General features: G+C 43.9%; 1 protein-coding gene across 1 annotated transcript in view; it reads right to left on the minus strand.

The window, feature by feature from the left end:
* The window catches only part of IL27RA (interleukin 27 receptor, alpha), a 33,051-nt gene that overhangs the window by 7,353 nt on the left and 5,743 nt on the right, over window positions 1-19,955 (minus strand). The window contains exons 3-8 of the mRNA XM_006900819.1: window positions 11,801-11,958; window positions 11,551-11,711; window positions 4,952-5,111; window positions 4,785-4,855; window positions 2,208-2,385; window positions 1,923-2,102 (exon numbers count right to left, since the gene is read on the minus strand). Coding sequence (XP_006900881.1) covers window positions 1,923-2,102; window positions 2,208-2,385; window positions 4,785-4,855; window positions 4,952-5,111; window positions 11,551-11,711; window positions 11,801-11,958 — 908 coding nt within the window. The remainder of the gene's footprint in view (window positions 1-1,922; window positions 2,103-2,207; window positions 2,386-4,784; window positions 4,856-4,951; window positions 5,112-11,550; window positions 11,712-11,800; window positions 11,959-19,955) is intronic.

A 19,955-nucleotide genomic window follows, 5' to 3' on the forward strand; every position in this document is an offset into this window, starting at 1 on the left:
ACACTCTGGTTCTGCCACCTACTTGCCATATGGGCCAGTTGCTTACCTTCCCAGGGCCTGTTTCCTCATCTGTAAATCAAGCATTAAAATAACAGTGACTCACTTTATAAGGAAACTCAAGTGATTGGGTGCAGATAGTAGTCACCCAAGAAAAACCAGGTGATCTTATTGTCTACCTGCACTGCCTGGAACAAAAGTTCTAGTGACTAAAGAATTCTGCTTTATCCAGGGCAGATAATCATGTACTGGTATACAATAAGGGCACCTTGGACTTGGTGGGTGAAAATTAATAAATAGTTATGTTGGGTGAAAGGAAAGGCAATCCACAATAAGGACTTGGTTAGACCTTGTAACACATTAATTAACCCATAGTAATTACTGTTATGTGGAAGGAGGAGTGGCATCCACTTCATAATAGCTTGCCTCCGGAAAGCCTATGAACCTGGAGAGAAGATGAAAGGCACCGAAGTGTCAAGGACTCTCCTTCATAGGGTCGCTATGAGCCGCCTGCGACTCGACGGCACTTAACAGCAACAACAACAAATTACTGTTATAAAACAAAATATCTATAAGTGATTGAATGACACTCAATATGATTTGTAAACTTTCACTCAAATAACAAAAGAAACACAAAGGGATGGGGAGATTACAAAGCTTTGTTTCACACACCAATAAAATACAAGGTTTAACAGACAGGAGAAGGAGCACGATGCTATAAAGGATCTCATTGACTATTTTTTGTACTGACTGCAGGTTGAAACGTATCGCACTGGGAAAGTATGCAGCCAGGGACTCCTCCAAATTATTGAGGAGCACGGGTAACAGTTTGAGGACTAAGGTGTGTCTGGTTCAGGCTGTGTGTGTGTGGTTTTTTTTATGACTTGCTATGCATCTGAGAGCCGGGCAATGAATAAGGATGACAGAAGAAGAATTGATGCCTTTTAGCCGTGGTGTTGGAGAAGAGCACTGAACATCCCATTGACTGCCAGAAGAACAAATAGATATGTCTTGAAGAAGGTGCAGCCAGAGTGCTCCTTGGAGGTAAGGACAGTAAAGCTTTGTCTCGCATATTTTGAGCATGTTGCTATGGGAGACTAGTCTTTGGAGAGGGACATCACTCTTGGAAAGGTGGAGGGCTAGTGAAAGAGAGGAAGACCCTCAACTCAATGGACTGACACAATGACAGCTGCAATGGGCTTGTGTGTGTCAGAAAGTGTGAGGGTGGTCAGATCTGCTGTTCATAGTGTTGCTATGAGTCATAATTGACTCCACAGTGTCTAACAACAAGAACAACAACAACAACAACAACAATAACAACATATTGAAAGGGAGCTCTGGTGGCCTATGTGCTCCAAGGGAGAATGATGGCCAACAACTGTGTAATTTACAGCCTCTGGAAACCAGCTGGAAGGTCAGCTAAGAGTCAGTTTTGACTAGAAGCATATAGCAACAATATGCTGAAATGATTCTTTTTAAAAACGTATTCATGCAGGACTCGCTGGTGTGGGAGAAGGATTGGGAATGGCCTTCCATGGGATTTACAGCTTTAGAAAACCCTCTGGAGAGGCAGGTCTAAGTCAGTTTTGACTCAGGGACAATAAATGAGTAAGTGAAGATATGAAATGAAGGCAGGCAGGGTGAGGGTTAGGGTTGGCAGTTTGTCTCGCTGATGTGCAGAGGCAAGATGAGTGAGAGTCCGCAAGGATTAAAAGGCCAATGGGCAGTTCTAGTCAGTCCTGCAGGACCACTGTCACAGTTCACTCAGTGGAAGTGGGTTTTGGAAGCCTAGAGCAGGAAGCTCAACAGATCTTTATTGCCTGAAGAATGATGTTTGAACCACAAAACTCTCTCCTCCCAGATCACCCGTTAGCCTGCCCTCCTTTACCAGCCAGGATGGGAACACCAGTGTCCCAAGGCCTTACCTGGCAACAGGACACTAAGGTTCCCAGGAGGAAGCCAGATCCAGCTGAGGTTCCGGGGGGTGTCCCTATCTTGAGTCCAGTCTACCACGTGCTCCCACGATTCCCCGGCTCCCTGTTGCCAGTTCACCAGCAGCTTGCCTTCGGAAGTGCTGCTGACCGACACGTAATGGGGGGCAGATCCTGAAAAGAGGGTGGGGAGAGGTCTTGTTTGCCCACTCAGAAGTTCTCCCAGTCCACTGCCCCTCCCGGTCACTGTGTGGAGCACGCACGTTCACGGCCTCTTACCTGAGCAGGCCAAGGAGAGGTTGGTGAAGACGTCATTAATGGCATTGAGAGCAGCCACCGTGACCCATTCCGCCTGGGCGGGGATGGAGAAGTTACAGCATGGCCCTTCCCACTGCCTCCTCTGACCATGAATACAGAGCTGAACTCTGTAGCTGAGTTGCACACAGGGTCCTGGGGCCTGAAGGGAGCAGGAAAATTTCAGAGCAGATTAGCACTCCAATCAATCATTCATACATATTAAGATAAATACTGCTTTAATGTAATGCTTTGTTACTGTTATTAGGCACGTCGAGTTGACTAAACTCATAGCAACTATGAACAACAGTTGGAAACTTTTGCCCTGTCCTGCACCATCCTCTCAGTCTCCGCCATGGTCAAGTTCACTGTTGCACTCACTCTGTCAATCCATCCTGTGAGGTTCATCTCTTTCACTAACCTTCTACTTTCCCCAGTGTGATGTCTTTTTCCAAGGATTGGCACTTCTGACAACATGCCCGGTGTATTAGAGAGAAAGTTTCCCCACTCTGGCCTCGAAGAAGCACTCTGGCTACACTTCCTCCAAGATAGATTTGTTTGTTCTTTGGCATTCAGAGGGATACGCACTGCTCTTCTCCAACATTACAGTTCAAAGGCATCAATTCTTCCTAGGTCTTTCTTATTTCTTGTCTCATTTTCACAGGGGCTTCAGGCCTTTTGTTCATAGGATCCCTGTGAGTCATACTCGACTCAAAGGCAATCAACAACAACAACAACATGAAAGAATTGGAAAATAAAACCTACCGTGGCTTGGGCCAGGTATACCTTAGTCTTTAAAGGGGTCCTTGACCGCAGATATGCCCAAGTCCATGGTACTCTACCAATCTACGTTTTAATTATTATTGTTGTTATTATTATGTGTGTACCATCAAATTATAGGGGCGAAAACCCTATGATTTGATGGTACACATAATAATAATAATAATAATAATAATAATAATAATAATAAAACCTTAGATTGTTCTTCTCTGTCCTACAAGGTCACTATAACTTGGAATTGTCCCCATGGCTGTGGGCTAGTGGGTAGGCAAGTGCCTCACTGCCTCACCACAACCATGCTTGTTGAGAGTGAAGAAGAATAGAAACACTAGCTGACGAAGATCAAAGATTACAGTCTTCAATATGGATAATATCCCAACATTAAAATATTGATGATCAACATCAATATCAAGAATATTATCCCCATGATGGTTGTTGTTGAGTACCGTTGAGTTGGAACCAATCCATAGTCAACCCTCTAGTGGATTTTCAGAAGCAGGTAATCTAACAGGAGGAGATTGTTCATTTTTCTCCCACAGAGCAGCTGGTGGGTTTGAACCTTGTGCCTTCAGTATTGCAGCACAGCTTCTTACAACTAGGCCACCAGAGCTCCCTTATCTCCATGATAGATGGAGAAAAGATTGACGCTATCAACAATTTCATCTTCCTTGGATCCACAATCAACACCTTTGGTGCCAACAGTGAAGAAAACATGTTACATTGGGAAAATCTGCTGTCAAGAACCTTTCTAAAGTGTGAAGGAGCAATGATGTCTTTTAAAGACTAAGGTGTACCTGATTCAAACCATGGTCTCTTCAATCATCTGGTATGCATCAGAGAACTGGACAATGAAGAAGAACAACAGAAGAACCAGTGCCTTTGAATTGTGGTGTTGGAGAAGAGAACTGAATATCTCATGGACTGCCCAAAGACCAAACAAGTATGTCTTGGGAAAAGTGCAACCAGGATGCTCCTTAGAGACAAGGATGATAAAACTTCATCTCACATATATTGGGCATGTTGTCAGAAGGGACCAGCCCTTGAAAAGGACATCATGAAAGTGTGAAGGGACAGTCAAAGAAAGGAAGACCCACAACAAAATGGATTGTCACAGTGATTATAATAGACACAAGTATTATCAGAGATGGAGAGGACGGCACAGGATAGAGCAGGGTTCAGATCTGTTGTTCATAGGGTCGCGATGAGTTATAATCAACTCAACGGCACCTAACAACAAAATCAAGTATGTATCCTGTTCGGTTCTTAGGAAATTCCAAATTTTCCACTGTTGTATAGAGGAGTATGTATAGCAAGAGGAGTGGGACCCTTGACAAGACTTTGAAGGAATCTGTAGGAGTTTCAGCTGCCTCAGTGATTGATATTTAGTGGGCAAGAGTCAGAGGTGTGTCTCTGTCCTGGAAAGAAATGTTCTCTTATATTTTCTTGTTTTTTAATTCTATTTCACTGGGAACTGATATAGATTTAAAAAAAAAAATCCACCACACAAAAACAAAGCAACAACCCCCACCCCCACCCCTGTTGAAGGTTGGGTGGACAGGAGATGAGATGGCTGGAACACAGGCATTCATTCTGTAACATGAGGCAACACATAAAACATACCCGAGCAGTGTGTTGGAGGAGCCTTGAATGGTGGAACTGTCACATCAGCTCAATCTGCCAGTCCCCATACTCCCTTTACATGAAACCCTGTCTTGTTCACATCGTTGCTACTTGGGTTTCTCTGACATAAGCAGAGAAATGTGAATGATCCTTGAAGCTCACCTTCCACATAAGCAGGGCTTCCTGTCCATTTGACGGTCCACAGAGATGTCCAGACACCCATACTTTTGGAGCTGACAGTGGTGAAGAAATGGAGGATAAAAGAGAACAGGATAAATCAGCTTCCTGGAGCAAGGTCAGGGTTTGGGGGCATGGCTGGAGATCCTCACCAGAGGGCGGGGTCTGGAAGGACAGAATGGGACTCCACTCGCCCCACAGATCCTCTTCTACTTGCATCCGACAGCGGCCAGACATCTCGTAGCCAGTGGCTAGCTCCAGGTCGTGGATCTTAATAGGGGCTGGGCGTACGGACTCTAGTTCTGGCTCCAGCTGAAAGAGAGACAGAGGAGCGGATGGGGTCAAGCAGCAAACCCATATGACAGCAGAGTAACCGATTATCCTGATGTGTCTGCAGTTCTCAGGACACAGGGCTTCCAGCACCAGGAAAACCAGGTTTAGTTGGCCAGCCTACATGCCAGGCCTGGCCCCTGAATCCACGGCCAATGAGCTGCTCCCTATCTATAGTGACCCTCTATTGGGCTCCGAGGCTGTAAATCTTTATGTGAGAAGACAGCCCATCCTCCTTGGTCTGGAGGATTCGAACTTCTAACCTTTCCGTTAGCAGCCTGACAAGTACTGTACTATGCCACGAAGCCTCTTATTTGTCTATTATTGCTGGTAGGTGCCATCAAGTTGAGTACGACTCATAGCAACCCTATGAACAGGCAACCTGAAGTCTGTCCTTTCCTGTGCCATCCTCATCCTCTCTGACATACTAGAGTCCATTGCTGAAGTCACCATATCAATCTGTCTTGTTGGGGGTTTTCCTCTCCTTCAATGACTCTCCATCTTTCCAAGCTTGATGTCCTTTTCCAAAGAACAGCCTCTCCAGCTACGTGTCCATAGTATGAAAGACAAAATTTTGCCCTCTGTCTCCAGAGCGCTCTGGCTACACTTACTACACAGCCAATCTGTTCTTCTGGCAGTCCATGGGATATTCAGCACTGTTCTCCAGCACCACAACTCAGAGGCATCAATTCTTCAGTCATCCTTATTCATTGCCCAGTGCTCCCTTGCATAGCAGGTGATTGAGAAGACCACGGCCTTAAACAAGCACACCTTAGCCTTCCAACTGACGTTATTGCTCTTCAGCATTTTGAAGAAGTCTTTGGCAGCAAACTTGCCCAATTTAATACATTTCCCAATCTCCTGATTGTTAGACCAAAGGTATTGTTTGTTGATCCAAGCAAGATAAAATAATTGACAGCGTCAATCCTTTATCCATCTATCAAAATGTTGACTGTTGGTCTTGTGATGAGAATCTTTGTATCCTTGATATTAAGATGTAATCCTTGATATTGAGATGTAATCCATATTGAAGACTGTAGACCATGATCTTCTATAGCAAGACTTTCATATCTTCCTCACTTTCAGCAAGGCTGTTATCATCTATATAATGCAGGTTATTGATGAGTCTTCCTCCAATCCTGATGCCACATTCCTCTTCATAGAGGCCACTTTCTTGAATTATTTGTTTAGGTATGGAGGGAAGACACAACCCTGACACACTCTTCCTGATTTTACACCATGCGTTGTTCTCTTTCTCCATTCAGACAACATCTTCTTGATTTAGGTATCAGTTTCTCATGAGCACAATTAAGTGTTCTGGGATTACCATTCTTCTCAATGCCAGCCATAATTTGTTATGATTCACACTGTCAAATGTCTTTGCATAGTCAACAAGGAGCAAATAGACATTCTTCTGGTATTTTCTACTTTCCACCAGGAGCCATCTCACATCAGCACTGATGTCACTGGTGCCACGATATCTTCTAAACTCCACTTGAACTTCTGAATTTCTCTGTCAATGTACTTTTCTAACCATTTTTGGATGATCTTCAGCAATATTTTGCTTCCATGTGATATTAATGATATTGTTTGAGAATTGCTACATTCTGTTGGGTCACCTTTCTTGGGAATGAGGTCAGATGTGGATCTCTTCCAGTCAGCTGTCCTCCAAGTTTCCTGGTATACACTGGTGAGCACATTGAGGGCTACATCTATTATAGTTGAAGCATGTCCATTGGGAACCCATCGATTCTTGGGGCTTTATTTTTTGCCTGTACCTCCAGTGCAGCTTGAACGTGATCCTTCATTACCATTGGCTTTTGTTCATGTACTACTTCCTGATATTTTTCAATATCAACAAAATCTTCTTGGTACAATGAGTGTACTTATCCCTGCCATCTTTTGATACTTCTTGGTTCAACATTTTGCTCATAGCATCTCTCTGTATTGCAACTGGAGGCATGAATTTGGTTTTTAGTTCTTCCACTTTGAGAAATTCCAAGTGAGTTCTTTCCTTTTTATCCTCTGACTCCAGCTCTTTGCACATTTTGTTATAATATTTTGCTTTGTTTTCTTAAGCTGTCCTTAATTTTTCGTTCATTTACTTTGGCATCTCTTCTTTTTGTTTTGGCTTTTCGGCACTTTAATGCAATTTTCATAGTCTCTTCTGACATAATTTTGGATTTTTCTTTCTATTCCTTCTTTGTCCCCCTCCCTTGTTGTGTACTGTTGAGTAGGATCCTATTGGCACAGGAAGAGATTGTCCCTCCTTCTCTAGCGGAGCATCTGGTGGATTCGAACCATACGCCTATGGGATTGCAATTCAGCTTCTTGTCACTAGGCCACCAGAGCTCCCTACTCTCCTTTTGTTCTCTTCATGGATGATATCGTCAATGTCCTTCCACCATTCCTCTGGTTTACAATCATGGGTGTTCAGTGACTCAAACCTGTTCTTGAGAGGATTCTTATTTGTCTCCCCATTTTATAGATGAGGAATCTGAGGCCCAGGGAGGGGAAGCAGCTTGCCCATGGTCATAGAGCTCGTGAGAACCAGAACTGGGATTAGCACTCAGTAAATCAGGTTGCAGGGTCTGCATCTGTCATCACTCAGAATTGCACTCGTGATCTCTGGGTGCAGGGCCTTACTACTGTGATTCTTCTAGCCATGGCCTCTCTAACTCCTACCACGTGGCTGAGCAAGACTACGCAAATGTGAGGTGTTTGTGGCTTGTCAAGGGGACTATTTTGTTTGTTAGTAATAGAAATAAGGTAAATGGCATCCTTTAGGGGGGATCATGCAAATAGGATATGTGGAATGCTACTGCGGGGATTGGAAGCAGGAGTGGCATCCACTTTAAACAATATGTCTCCAGAGACTCTATAAACTTTGATAAATGTCGATAGTTGTAGAGGGGCTTCAGACCTTTTGTTCATAGGGTCGCTGTGAGTTGTGCTTGACTTAAAATCAACAACCACAATATGGGGATTGGTCAGCTTTGCCATCCTGCTAGGCACTCAGAGGTGGAAAAGGAGGATCTCATTGCCATCAAGGGAGCTCTGGTGGCCTAGTGGTAAGGAATAGCTCTGGGAACCCAAAGGTATGTGGTTCAAATCCACCAGCTGCTCCATGGGAGAAAGATGGGCACTCTCTTTTTGTGTAATTAACCTACTCTGAAAACCTCCTGGAGGTTAAACTATGGGTTGGCTCCAACTCCATGGTACACAACAACACTGTCATCAAGAGAAAAGTGACAGGAGTCCAATATAACCTCTGGACTTGACATCCCTGCACAGAAACTCCTTGACTCAGGAGACAGCTGAAATCCCAGCATGTCAGTTTGAAAGATCAAGACAGTGCAGAACAATGGTGGAGAAACAGCAGCAGCAGCAGAATCAGGGATAAGCAGAAGAGGGAGGTGTCCATGAGTGAGAAGCTGAGGGCCCTTGGGGTTGGGGACTTACTGATGCAACGGGCACCTTTGGGCACTTATCAGGGAAGGAAACATTTAAAATCACAGTTAAAAGAGCTTTGTAATATGCGCTCAAGTGGGGCAGAGGCCAAGGCCACAAGACAGAGGACCGGAGAGAAGCCCATGTTTGGCAGAGCTAAGATTGAAGGACTGTATCCTGAGTGTTCCTGATCTTGAATTGTAACCTGTAACTCTCCTCATAAACCTCATAATCGTAAGTACTTCATGTGAGTTCTGTGTGGCCATAGGAACAAATTATTGAAACCAATAGAGAAGTTGTGAGTGCCATGGGAGAGTTGGCTGGGCTCAGAGATGGTAGCCATAGTTTAGAGTGTAGGGGCATGTCTGAATTCATAGCATCAACTTTTTTTTTTTAATTATGGCTTGAGTGGAAGCTTACAAAACTCATTAATTTTTGATTCAACAACAAATTTTGATTCATGCATAGGAAGCACCTTTGGGCAGGTGATTCTGATAATGGAGTCTTCTTCCACTTTGTGAAGTTAGAGAGGGGACATGCTGCCACTTCCAGGCCTCCACTCCCACCCCATTTTCACAACAACAGTGATTGAGGGAAGCCGAATATCAAATTTAATAATAGTAGACCAAATGCTGGAAATGAGGGAAGCTTGATACAAACTGAAGGCCACCTTGTGGCAATGGGGCGTTCCCTAGGAGTTAACATTGTTCTTTGTGTCAAATGAACCCCTCTCTCTTGAGATTAGCATAAAGAGGAACTTGGCCTTATCTGTAAAAGACTTCACCATTATCCTTTGTTTTGTACTTCCTTGTGACTTTACTTTTATTATCTTATGATTCTAAATAAATACTCAGAGAAGCATGGCTCGAGGTCTTCAGTGGAGAACTGCTGACCCCCTGTTTTACGCTCTCTGCTCTATCTCATTCCTGGCTGTTTGTCTCTTTATTAATAATTATAAAATTATTCTATTCTTTGGGACCCTCGGTCTGCAACAAGTGATAGCAATTCTGCTCTTTTATTTACATTTTTTTATTTTTTATTATTTTTGTGTGAGTGTACCGTCAAATCAGATCTGACTGGTACAGGAGGAGACTGCCCTTCCTTCCCTGGTAGAGCATCTGGTGGATTCGAACCGTGTGCCTCTGGGATTGTAGTTGCAGCTCCTTGCCACTAGGCCACCAGAGCTCCCCGCAATTCTGCTCTTTATAGTGGTGTTTTTGTCAACAGTTCTGGCTGAGACAGCTGGTGGTCTCACATCCATTCTCCTTTCTTCCTTTGGGAATAGAATCCCTGAGTATTAGGAGGGAAGATGGTTACCTAGTATGAATAAAGATTAGGGAGACTATAAGAAGTTGCTCTACTAATCCAAAGGCCATGCTTTTCTGGTGGTTCAAATCCACCAGCGACTCTGAGGGAGAAAGACTGGCAATCTCCCCCTCTGGGATTTACAGCCTCCGAAAGCCCACTGGAGAGTCAGCCCTGAGTCAATCCTGACTCCACAGCAATAAATTTTGAGTGAATATTTAACTTCTCTGAGGTTCAGTTACCCCTACTCTATAAACAGAGAACTAAAGAAAGAAAACCAAAGAAAAAAACAAGAAGAGAGGAAACACACTCACACCCCTGAAGGGGTTTTCAGAGGCCGTAAATTACGTGGGAGGAGATTGGCCATTTTTCTCCTGAGAAATAGCTGGAAGATTAGAATTGGATGGGTAATTCCTTACTGCCTCACACTGAGTAGACGTAAACTGTACTTACCTCAAAAAAGAGTTTTTGCAAAGATTCAATAATCTGGTGTTTGGAATGATCCCAATACGCTGCATTACACACAATTATCTTTCAGCATTTGCCCCACTGTTACTGTAAAGCAGCTCTGGTGGCTGGTCTACCAGCAGTCGGGCTGGTAATTCCAAGGCCACACCTCTCGGGGGCGTGAGCCCTCCAGTGGCTCCGCAGAAGGTGAACAGTACGTAACCTCAGCAACCCAACGAGGTCAGCTGTGAGGCAATTCTGGTGCAATGAGTGTGAGGGGTTTTGGTGCATTTTTGGTGTGGTTCTTCTTTTTCCTGGCTGTTTTTACAGACTGTCCCCCCAACTCAGGATTGGTTTGCATTACAACAAACCACGCCTGTGACTGGTTTGCACTATCTGATTATCGCTAACACATGCCACATTCACAGTTGCGGTGCGTAATTTACTGACATTACCAGTCTCAGCGGCACTGTTTCCAATTCCCAAAGACAAAGATTAACTTTATACAGACACGAAATCAGGGATCTCTGGTGGTCTAGTGGCAAAAATCTGCATTGCAATCCCAGAGGTACACAGTTCGAATCCACCAGATGCTCTGCTGGATAAGGAGGGGCAATCTCTTCCTGTACCAGTCAGATCTGATTTGACGATTCACACACACACACACAAATAATAAATAAAGACACTGAAATAAACTTATCTCTCAAACTTACTGCTAGCGCTCATAGCTGACCCTCTAGTGGGTTTTCTGAGGCTGCAAATCACACAGGAGGAGACTGTCCATCTTTCTTCCATGGAACTGTTGGGTGGCCTTTGGCTGAGCAGGGCAGCTCCCTACTGCCCCATCACTAGAGCAACTGATAATATCCAACTTAAGTCCGAACTGACTTACTACTGAATGGTTTTTAGAATGAAACCTTATCGTAAATTGGGGACTCTGCTTTGTTTTTAGGTAACTTTAAGCTATTTGAGGACGTGTTCATAAAAATATTAGAGAATGCTTGTTGAGTTTCTCAACTATTCCAAGTAGGATCTGAATTGTGATTATGTAGAATTTATAGATGAATTCTGAGAAATGTGTAGCTGAAGAAGACAAACAGAAGATTGCATAGAAGACGGGTGAGCAATGAGCCCTGGGCTGGTCTCTGATTTAAAGCTATTCTGCGGATCTCTCTGACATGGGTTTGAGGGAACAGGGGCCCTGAGCCCTGCCACTTACCAGGATCCAGGCTTTATCCTGGCATTTTCGATAGTAGAACTGGCAGACCATGTCCTCTGGGTGGGGCAGCTTTGTGGGCAAGTCCCATCGGACATTGGTTTCCAGGGGCTCGTCCTCTGAAAAGTCCACATCCGGGTACAGCCACGGGGCACCCAGCTTCACTGGGAAAAAGGGGGCCACAGTGCACTGAGCCAGGGCCTCCAGGACCACGCACCCCACACAAAGGACCCGCCCATCACCACCACGTTACCTCGGGTTTTCAGGTCCACAGAAACTGGGGGCCAGAGCGGCCCACCTGCCTTGGCCCCCCAGATGAGAAGTATGTCAAACTCAGTGAACTGTTCTCGAGGAATGGTCACCCAGCTCTGTCCGGTGGGCACCGCCACAACCTGGGTTCTGTTGCGATGGCTGTGGGGAGAGACGCTGGGAAGGGTGTGGACTCAGAGCCGGAATGGCAAGAATCCCAGTACAGGCAGACAAATTGTCTAGGGTTCAAATCCCAGCTCTGCTGTTTCAGAGCTGTGCGACATCGAGCAAGGAACTTAATATCTCTGTTCCTCAATTTCTTCATCTACAAAGTAAGTGCCATCAGATGACAGGGCCAGGGAAGGTAATGAATGAGATGAATAGGCAGAATGCGTTCAGAACAGTATCCAGTACATGATACAAGTGATGCAAGTGGTGGCTAAGGCATTTATTGAGCTCCTAAGGCAGTTCCCGTGGCCTACTGTATAAGGAGTTGCACTGTCAACGCAAACACAGGTGGTTCAAATTCACCAGCTCTCTACAACCAGGAGAAGATAATATAGATAAATGGGATCTTCTAAGAATCAAATCCCTATGCACATCCAAAAACTTCTCCAACAGGGTAAAAAGGGAAGCCACAGACTGGGAAAAAGTATTTGGTAATGACATGTCAGATAAGAGACTTATATCCAGAATTTATAAAATACTTGAGCACCACAAGATAAAGGTAAATAATCCAGTTGAAAAATGGGCACAAGGTATGAACAGACACTTCACCATAGAAGACATTCAGATGGCCAACAGCACATAAAGAAATGTTCAAAATCCCTAGCTCTAAGAGAGATGCAAATCAAAACAACTATGAGATATCATCTCACCCCAGTCAGAATAGCAAAATTTAACAGAACAGCAAGCAACAAATGCCAGCAAGGTTGTGGAGAAACAGGAACCCTTATTCACTGTTGGTGAAAGTGTAAAATGGTGCAACTACTGTGGAAGGCGGTATGGCACTTTCTCAAAAAGTTGCAAATAGAGATACCATTTGACCCAGCAATTCCACTACTGGGAATATACCCCAAAGAGACCATAACTGACATCCAAGCAGATATATGCACACCCATACTTATTGCAGCTTTGTTCACATTAGCAAGGAGTTGGAAACAACCTAAATGCCCATCAACAAATGAATGGGTAGAGAACCTGTGGTATATTTGCACAATGGAATACTAGGCTGCATTGAAAAACAAGGAACTCATTCAATATTATTCAAAATGGGTGACTCTGGAGGACATTATGCTGAGTGAAAGATCTCGGTCACAAAAGGACAAATACTGCATGGTGCCACTGTTGTAAAACAGGACTGACATAAGGGTTGAGGGGCGACTGAGAAAGATGGGATAAATAATGTATACTGCATTGAAACAGATGAGGGAGAAAACTGTTTAAAAGGGATATGTGCTTAGGTATTATTGTCTTGAAGGAGTCCAGAAAGAAGGCTGCATAGTGGAGTGGACTTGAGGGAAGGGATTGTAAAACAATGGGGCAACTTTTCTTTTACTTTTCAAAGAGAAGAGTGTACTGGGGGGAGGGGTGGGCAGGAAAAAGTGCAACAATGAATGAATGGAAATCCAAAGTCTCTGTAAATTTTCATTAAAATTAATTTTAAAAAATGGTAAAAAAAGTGAACTGAGGAGGGGGAAGAGAAGACAAGGGGGTAAAATATGCCACAACGAATGAATGAAAATCTAACTTCTCTTTAAATGTTCATTAAAACCACAAAATAAAATTTTATTAAAAAAAAAAACCCAAAGCAAATTCAGTTGCTCCTCAGAGGGAGAAAGGTGGGCAATCTCTCGTGTGGTTTATAGCCTTTGGAAACCCACTGGAAGGGTGGCTATGTGCTTGTTCTGACTAGACAGCAATGAGCTTGAGAGGTTTTTTTTTAATATTGTTATGATTCAGTTGTATCTCTTAAACTATAAAGCCTAACCTCCTGTCTCTATTCAGAAGCCTTTGTTGCTGTCGTCTTCTAACCAAATGGCCTCATGCCTTCATTGGTTCAAATCCAGTGACTCTGAGGAAGGAGAAAGACGGGCAGTCTCCCCTCATTGTTGCTGTTTGTGACGTCGAGTCGCTTCCAGCTCATAACGACGCTTTGTACAACAGCTCTGAACCCAGATCCAACCTTATCATCTCTGACACACTGACCCCCATTACCCCAGTCCCTGAGTCAATCCATCTCATCAAGGATTTTCCTCTCTTGTACTGTCTCTCTACCCTCCCAAGCGTGACATCCCTCTCCAAGGACTGGTCCCTCCTTACAACATGTCCAAAGTATATCAGACGAAATCTCAGAATCCTTGCCTCCAAGGAGCAGCCTGGTTTCATCCTCTCTAGGATGAACCTGTTTGTTCTTCTAGCAGTCTAGGATCCATTCAACACTCTTCTCCAGCAACACAGCTCAAAGGTATCAGTTCTCCTTCTATTATCCCTAGTCATTTCCCCTCATTACGATTTTAAAGACAATATTCCTTGCTGTCGAGTTAAAACTGACTCATAGCTGACCTTTCAGCGGGTTTTCTGAGGCTGTAAATCACAAGGGAAGGGACGGCCCATCTGTCTTCCTTGGAGCAGCGGGAGGAGTTGCACAACCTACCTTTGGGTTGGCAGTGCAATTCCTTCGCTACTAGGCCACCCGAGTACCTGCTGAAGGGTCACTGAGTCAGAATCGGCTTGCTGGCAGTGAGGGTGAGTGAGTGATGCCTCTGTCCAGTGGCCGTGGAGTATCTTTGTGTGGTACAATAAGTTGATTGTAAAAAATGGGTTTCCTGGCCTTCACTTTTGCAATAAGACTGGGTGGAAATAAGCAAACAGGGCACATAGACTTCTAATAAGGAGATTGTCCAGCTTTACTGTCACATCAGACTTAAGCAGATTTAGAGACAAAAAGGAAAAATCTTGCCATCAACAAGAAATAAAAAGCAGAGAATGCAGCACTAGTCCTTTGGGAAGCACAGAGGTTCCTATACCGTCCAGACTGGGATCTAGTTGAGTGTAGAAGCAATACAGAAAACCAGAGATCAATATGAAACAGAGCTGACCAGGACTGTTGTCCCACAGACCCAGAGCCAAGGACCTGCGTCCAAGCCTGCTGGAGGACTTGGGGGGAAGATGTCATAAGTGGAAGGACTAACTGAGGAGGACCTGAAGTATTTGCTGCAGAAGGTCAAAGACTAGTCTTCAATATGGATTGAAGCTCAACATCAGGAAGACAAAGATTCTCACTGGGAAAATCTGCTGTCAGGGACTTCTCCAGAATATTGAGAAGCAATGATGTGAGTCTAGAGACTAAGGCATGCCTGATCCAGACCATAATCTTCGCAATTACTTGCTATATGCATCAGAGCTGGACAGTGGCTAAGGATGACAGAAGAAGAATTCATGGCATTGAGTTGTGGTGCTGGAGAAGAGTCTTGAACAACCTATGAACCACCAAGGAAACAAATGTTCTTAGAGAAGGATGTCATGCTTGGAAGGGTGGAGGGACAGTGCAGGAGAGGAAGACCCTGGATAAGTTGATTGATATCCTAACTGGGGCGTTGGGGGTTGGTGTGTCTGAACCATTGAGACTGTCTCAGGACAAGGCAGGCTTCAGAGCTGTTGTATACAGGATTGCTATAAGTTGCAGGCAATTCGACAACACATGACAACAAGAGAGCTTTGTAACATTGGCCTAAAACTAAGAGGCTGAAGGACAAAAGGCTTGAAAAGCATGCTTAGAAGGAGAAATAACTGAAGAACTGTACGCGGTTTTCATCCTGAATTGCAACCTGTCAACTTCCTTAATAAATACTATAATTGTGAATGTGGATGTGTGTGTTCTGTGTGACCATTGCAACAAATTAGCAGACCCAGTAGAGTAGCAAGAACTCTGAGAGGGATGGTTGGTGTTGGAATTGGTAGAAGTAGATTCAGGGAGCCTGGGAGGCTTATCTGACCTCATAGGAGATTGGTTCTGCCTTGGGGATGTCATGGACAGGGACTGCTCCCACCTACGGCCCTTATGCTAGCCACACTTTTTCTATACTTTGTTATGTTTATGAATCAAGATTAGAATATAGAATGTGTCTTGAGTCAATTTCATTGAGATATAAAAATGTACTGAATGAAAACTCGGGAGCATAGATGGGGTAAGACAGACAGTCCAAGTCATGTGGAGATCCCCAGGGAACCAAGGAGCAGCCGCTGAAAAGAACAAGCTCATCCTTCAGAGTTGAGGAAATCTTAGAATGAAGACCCTGGATTCAAACTCCTAGACTCTTAAATTATGAGGAAACGAATTTCTGCTTGTTAAAAACACCTGCTTATGGTATTTCTAGCAATCTCTGCTGGCCTAGTGGGTAAGAAGTTACGTTACCAAGCCAAAGGCAAACAATTCGAATCCACCAGCTGCTCCATGGGATAAAGACAGTCAGTCTCCTCCTGTGCGATTGACAGCCTGTGAAATCTTGCTGGAGGCTCAGCTAAGAGTTAGTTTGAACTCATTGGCATATAACAACATAGCATATGATATTTCTATTAACACAGCGCTGATTAACAAGATAGAGTTTTGTATCAGGAGTGAGGTGCTGTTCTAATATCTAGATTGGGGAATTGGTTCTGGAATTAGATACTGAGTAGAACTACTTCTTGACAACATCTCAACGTAAAGAAAACAGAAATTTTCACCACTGGATCAATAGGCAACATCAAGATAGGTGGAGAAAAGATTAAAATTGTCAGCAATTTCATTTTACCGAAAGCCACGATCAACATCCATGGTAACAACAGCCAAGAAATCAAGAACCATGTTGTATTGGGAAAAACTGCTGTCAAAGACTTCTCCAAAGTGCTAACGTGCAAGGATGTCAGTGTAAAGAGTAGGGTGCACCTGATCCAAGACATGGTCTATTCATTTACCTCCGATGCATCTGAAAGCTGGATAATGAATAAGAATGACAAAGATAAATCAATGCCTTTGAATTGTGGTGTTGGAGAAGAGTTTTTAATATACATGAATGCCCAAAAACTCGAAAAAGTCTGTGTCAGAGGAATTACAACCAAGTTGCTCCTTAGAAGTAAGGATGACGAAGGGAGCTCTGGTGGCCTAGTGGCAAGACGCTGCACTGCAATCCCAGAGGTATGCGGTTCAAATCCACCAGATGCTCTGCTGGAGAAGGAGGGGGCAATCTTCTCCTGTACCAGTCAGATCTGATTTGATGGTACACGTAAAAATAATACAATAAATATTTAAAAAAAAAAGAAGTAAGGATGATGAAACTTTGTCTCACATACTTTGGGCATGAAAGTCCTTGGGGAAAAACATCATATTGTGAAAGGTGGAGGGCCAGAGAAAGAAACAAAGATCCTCAACAATATAGATTGACACAATGTCTATAAGAATGGACTTGAGGTGAACTCTGGTAGCCTAGTGGCAAGTAGCTGCACTGCAATCCCAGAGGTGCGTGGTTCAAATCCACCAGATGCTCTACTGGAGGAGGAGGGACAATCTCCTCCTGTACCAGTCAGATCTAATAAAAAAGGAATGGATTTGAGTTACTGTGAGAACGGCACTGATAGGACAAGGTTCACATCTCTTGTTCCTAGTTTTGTTGTGAGTAGTCGACTGGATGGCACCTAACAACAATAACGATAGTAAAAGTCTGTCTTAGAGCAAATGCAAAGAGCGTACTCCTTAGGGACAAGGATGGTGGAACTTTGTCCCAGATACTTTGGGCATGTTGTGAGGAGAGGCCAGTTCTTAGGGGGGAAAAAAACCCAAACAACCAACCCATCATGCTGGGAAAGGTAGAGAATCACTGAAAGAAAGACTTTCAAGGATGTGGGTTGACACAATCGAATCGATTGAGAAATTGTGGTACACTCACACAATGGAATACTACGCAGCGCACAGGAGCAACAATTTCAATTACTACATTGCCTCAGAGAGACTGGAGAGCATTTTGCTCAGTGAATTAACTCAGTCTTATAAGGACAAATAATGAACAAGACTATTATTGTAGAAATAGAAATATAACTAGTAAACGTGTATGAAGATACAAGGGGGGAGGGTGGGAGCTGAGGGGTGAGGAAGGGGGTGTGGTGGGTGGCAGGAAGCCACAGGGCTGCACGGTTTGGTGTGTGGCTGGAGGCGTGGGTAAAGGAAATGAGAAACATCCAATGGGGATCGGGAAAGACTGATTTAGTGGGTGGAGCGAGGAGTGAGTAAAGGAAATGAAAAAGATCCGGTGGGGATCTGGAAAGATAGGATAAATAGCGGGCATAGTTCAATGATGATTAATTTTATAAAATAAGTGATTGTATGAAACACAGTGTGAATGAAGGATAATGTGAGACAATGTATATGAAATTTGTAAGCAAAGCAATATAAAATTAAAAAGATTAAACATTAAAGCAAGAAAGGAAGGGGGTTGACACAGTGACTACAACAATGTGCTGGCTCATGGCAGCGATTATAAGGATGGGACGGGACACAGAAAGTTTACAGTCCGTGGTTCTCAGGATAAGTGTGAGTGGTTGACTGACAACACCTAACAACAGGGGTAAGAAGCCTCGATTGTCTTGCAGAGAGCATAGGTAGAAACATGGACAATAAATGGTAAGGATTCAGAAGGAAGTCAGGAATGTTGTAGAGAAAGTCTCTATTGCCGTAGAGAATATACACAGTACCAGTGCAAAAAAGCTGCCAGAGAGGTGAATGGTAAATGTATTTCTGATGAGACGTTAAAGGAAAATGATGAACATGAGACTGGACAGTGGAGGAAGGGCACTGCTTTTCACGTGGTGGCAAAGGACTTGTCTGAATTACGTTCAAATGTTTGGTGGGCGATAGAACCTGCAAGTGATGAACGTGGATATCTGGCTGATGAGATTTCTAAAGCAGACTCTACAGGGGCCATGTGGTTTATCTTTGTTGCTTGTAATAAAATGCAAGAGGAAGGCAATGGACTTAAAAATGAACCTATACAAAATGAAAACAGATTTGGAAAATTCTGTTGGGCAAACTAAAGACACAATGTCCTGGAGTGTTCACCACAGATGTGGCTTTTTGTTGAAGAGATTAAGGGTCACCATGCATGCCCACGGCCTTCTAAGGTAAAGAGGGTCAGTGTGCCATTCAGAGGGACTAAGAGAACGGGGTCACTAAAGCGGAAAACTGCCATCCCAGTGGGCCTTGGAAGGAGGAAATGAAACTCAGGGCCCCAAGGTCTCCACCCAGAATCCAGATACTATGACCAGCATCCAGAGTCTCGTGGTCAAGGCTGTCACTCAGATGGTCTCTGAGAACAGTGTTACTTTTACGCCCCGAGAGCAAATCAGTTTGTTCTGAATTTGAGCTTCCTTGGCTGCCTGTTATTCCTTCCTTTCCTTCTAATTTTGGAATGGCAGTGTCTACCTCTAGCCTGTTCCACCATCATACGTTGGAAGGAGGTAACTTTGTATTCCAGATTTCACAGGTTCAAAAATGAAGAGGAATTTTTCCCCAGCACAAACTACCCCTCAAGTTTCACACAATGTTCCTGTGTTATGATCCAGATGAACAGAATGTGGAAATTATCTAACAGTATCATTAATACCACATGTAGGTAAAATCTTGCTGAAGATTATTGTAAGATGACTGGAACAGTATATTGACAGGGAATTGCCAGAAATTTAAGCAGGATTCAGAGGAGGCCATGACATAAGAGATATCAATGAAGACGTCTGCTGTATCTTGGCTTAAAGCGGAAAATTCAAGCAAGATGTTGTGCGGTTAAAAAAAAGGCGACAGAGAACCAGATGAAGTGAAACAAAGGAGCTTATTATCAGCTCTTGGGCAGATTTACTGTCTTAGGCTGGAGAGAGGCAGACAGAGTAAGGCAGTAAAGTACATGCAGAAAAGCTACAACAAAGGTTTTATATACAAGTGGTTGAAGGTAAATTGATCTATTTGATGGTCAGCTCTCTGTGGGGGATGCTGATTGGATGCCCTCTGCCCATTCCCAGGCATGGAGCTACTTAGGACCCTTAGGTGGATTGTGTCACAGCTGACGTTAGGTAGGATGTGGCTGGTGGTCATGCTCTTCTCTGATTGGCTGTAGCCATTTTACACTAGGCTG

The sequence above is a fragment of the Elephantulus edwardii genome, unplaced genomic scaffold, assembly GCF_000299155.1.
Source record: "Elephantulus edwardii isolate Elephantulus edwardi_28Jun2011 unplaced genomic scaffold, EleEdw1.0 scaffold00296, whole genome shotgun sequence".
Lineage (NCBI taxonomy): Eukaryota > Metazoa > Chordata > Mammalia > Macroscelidea > Macroscelididae > Elephantulus > Elephantulus edwardii.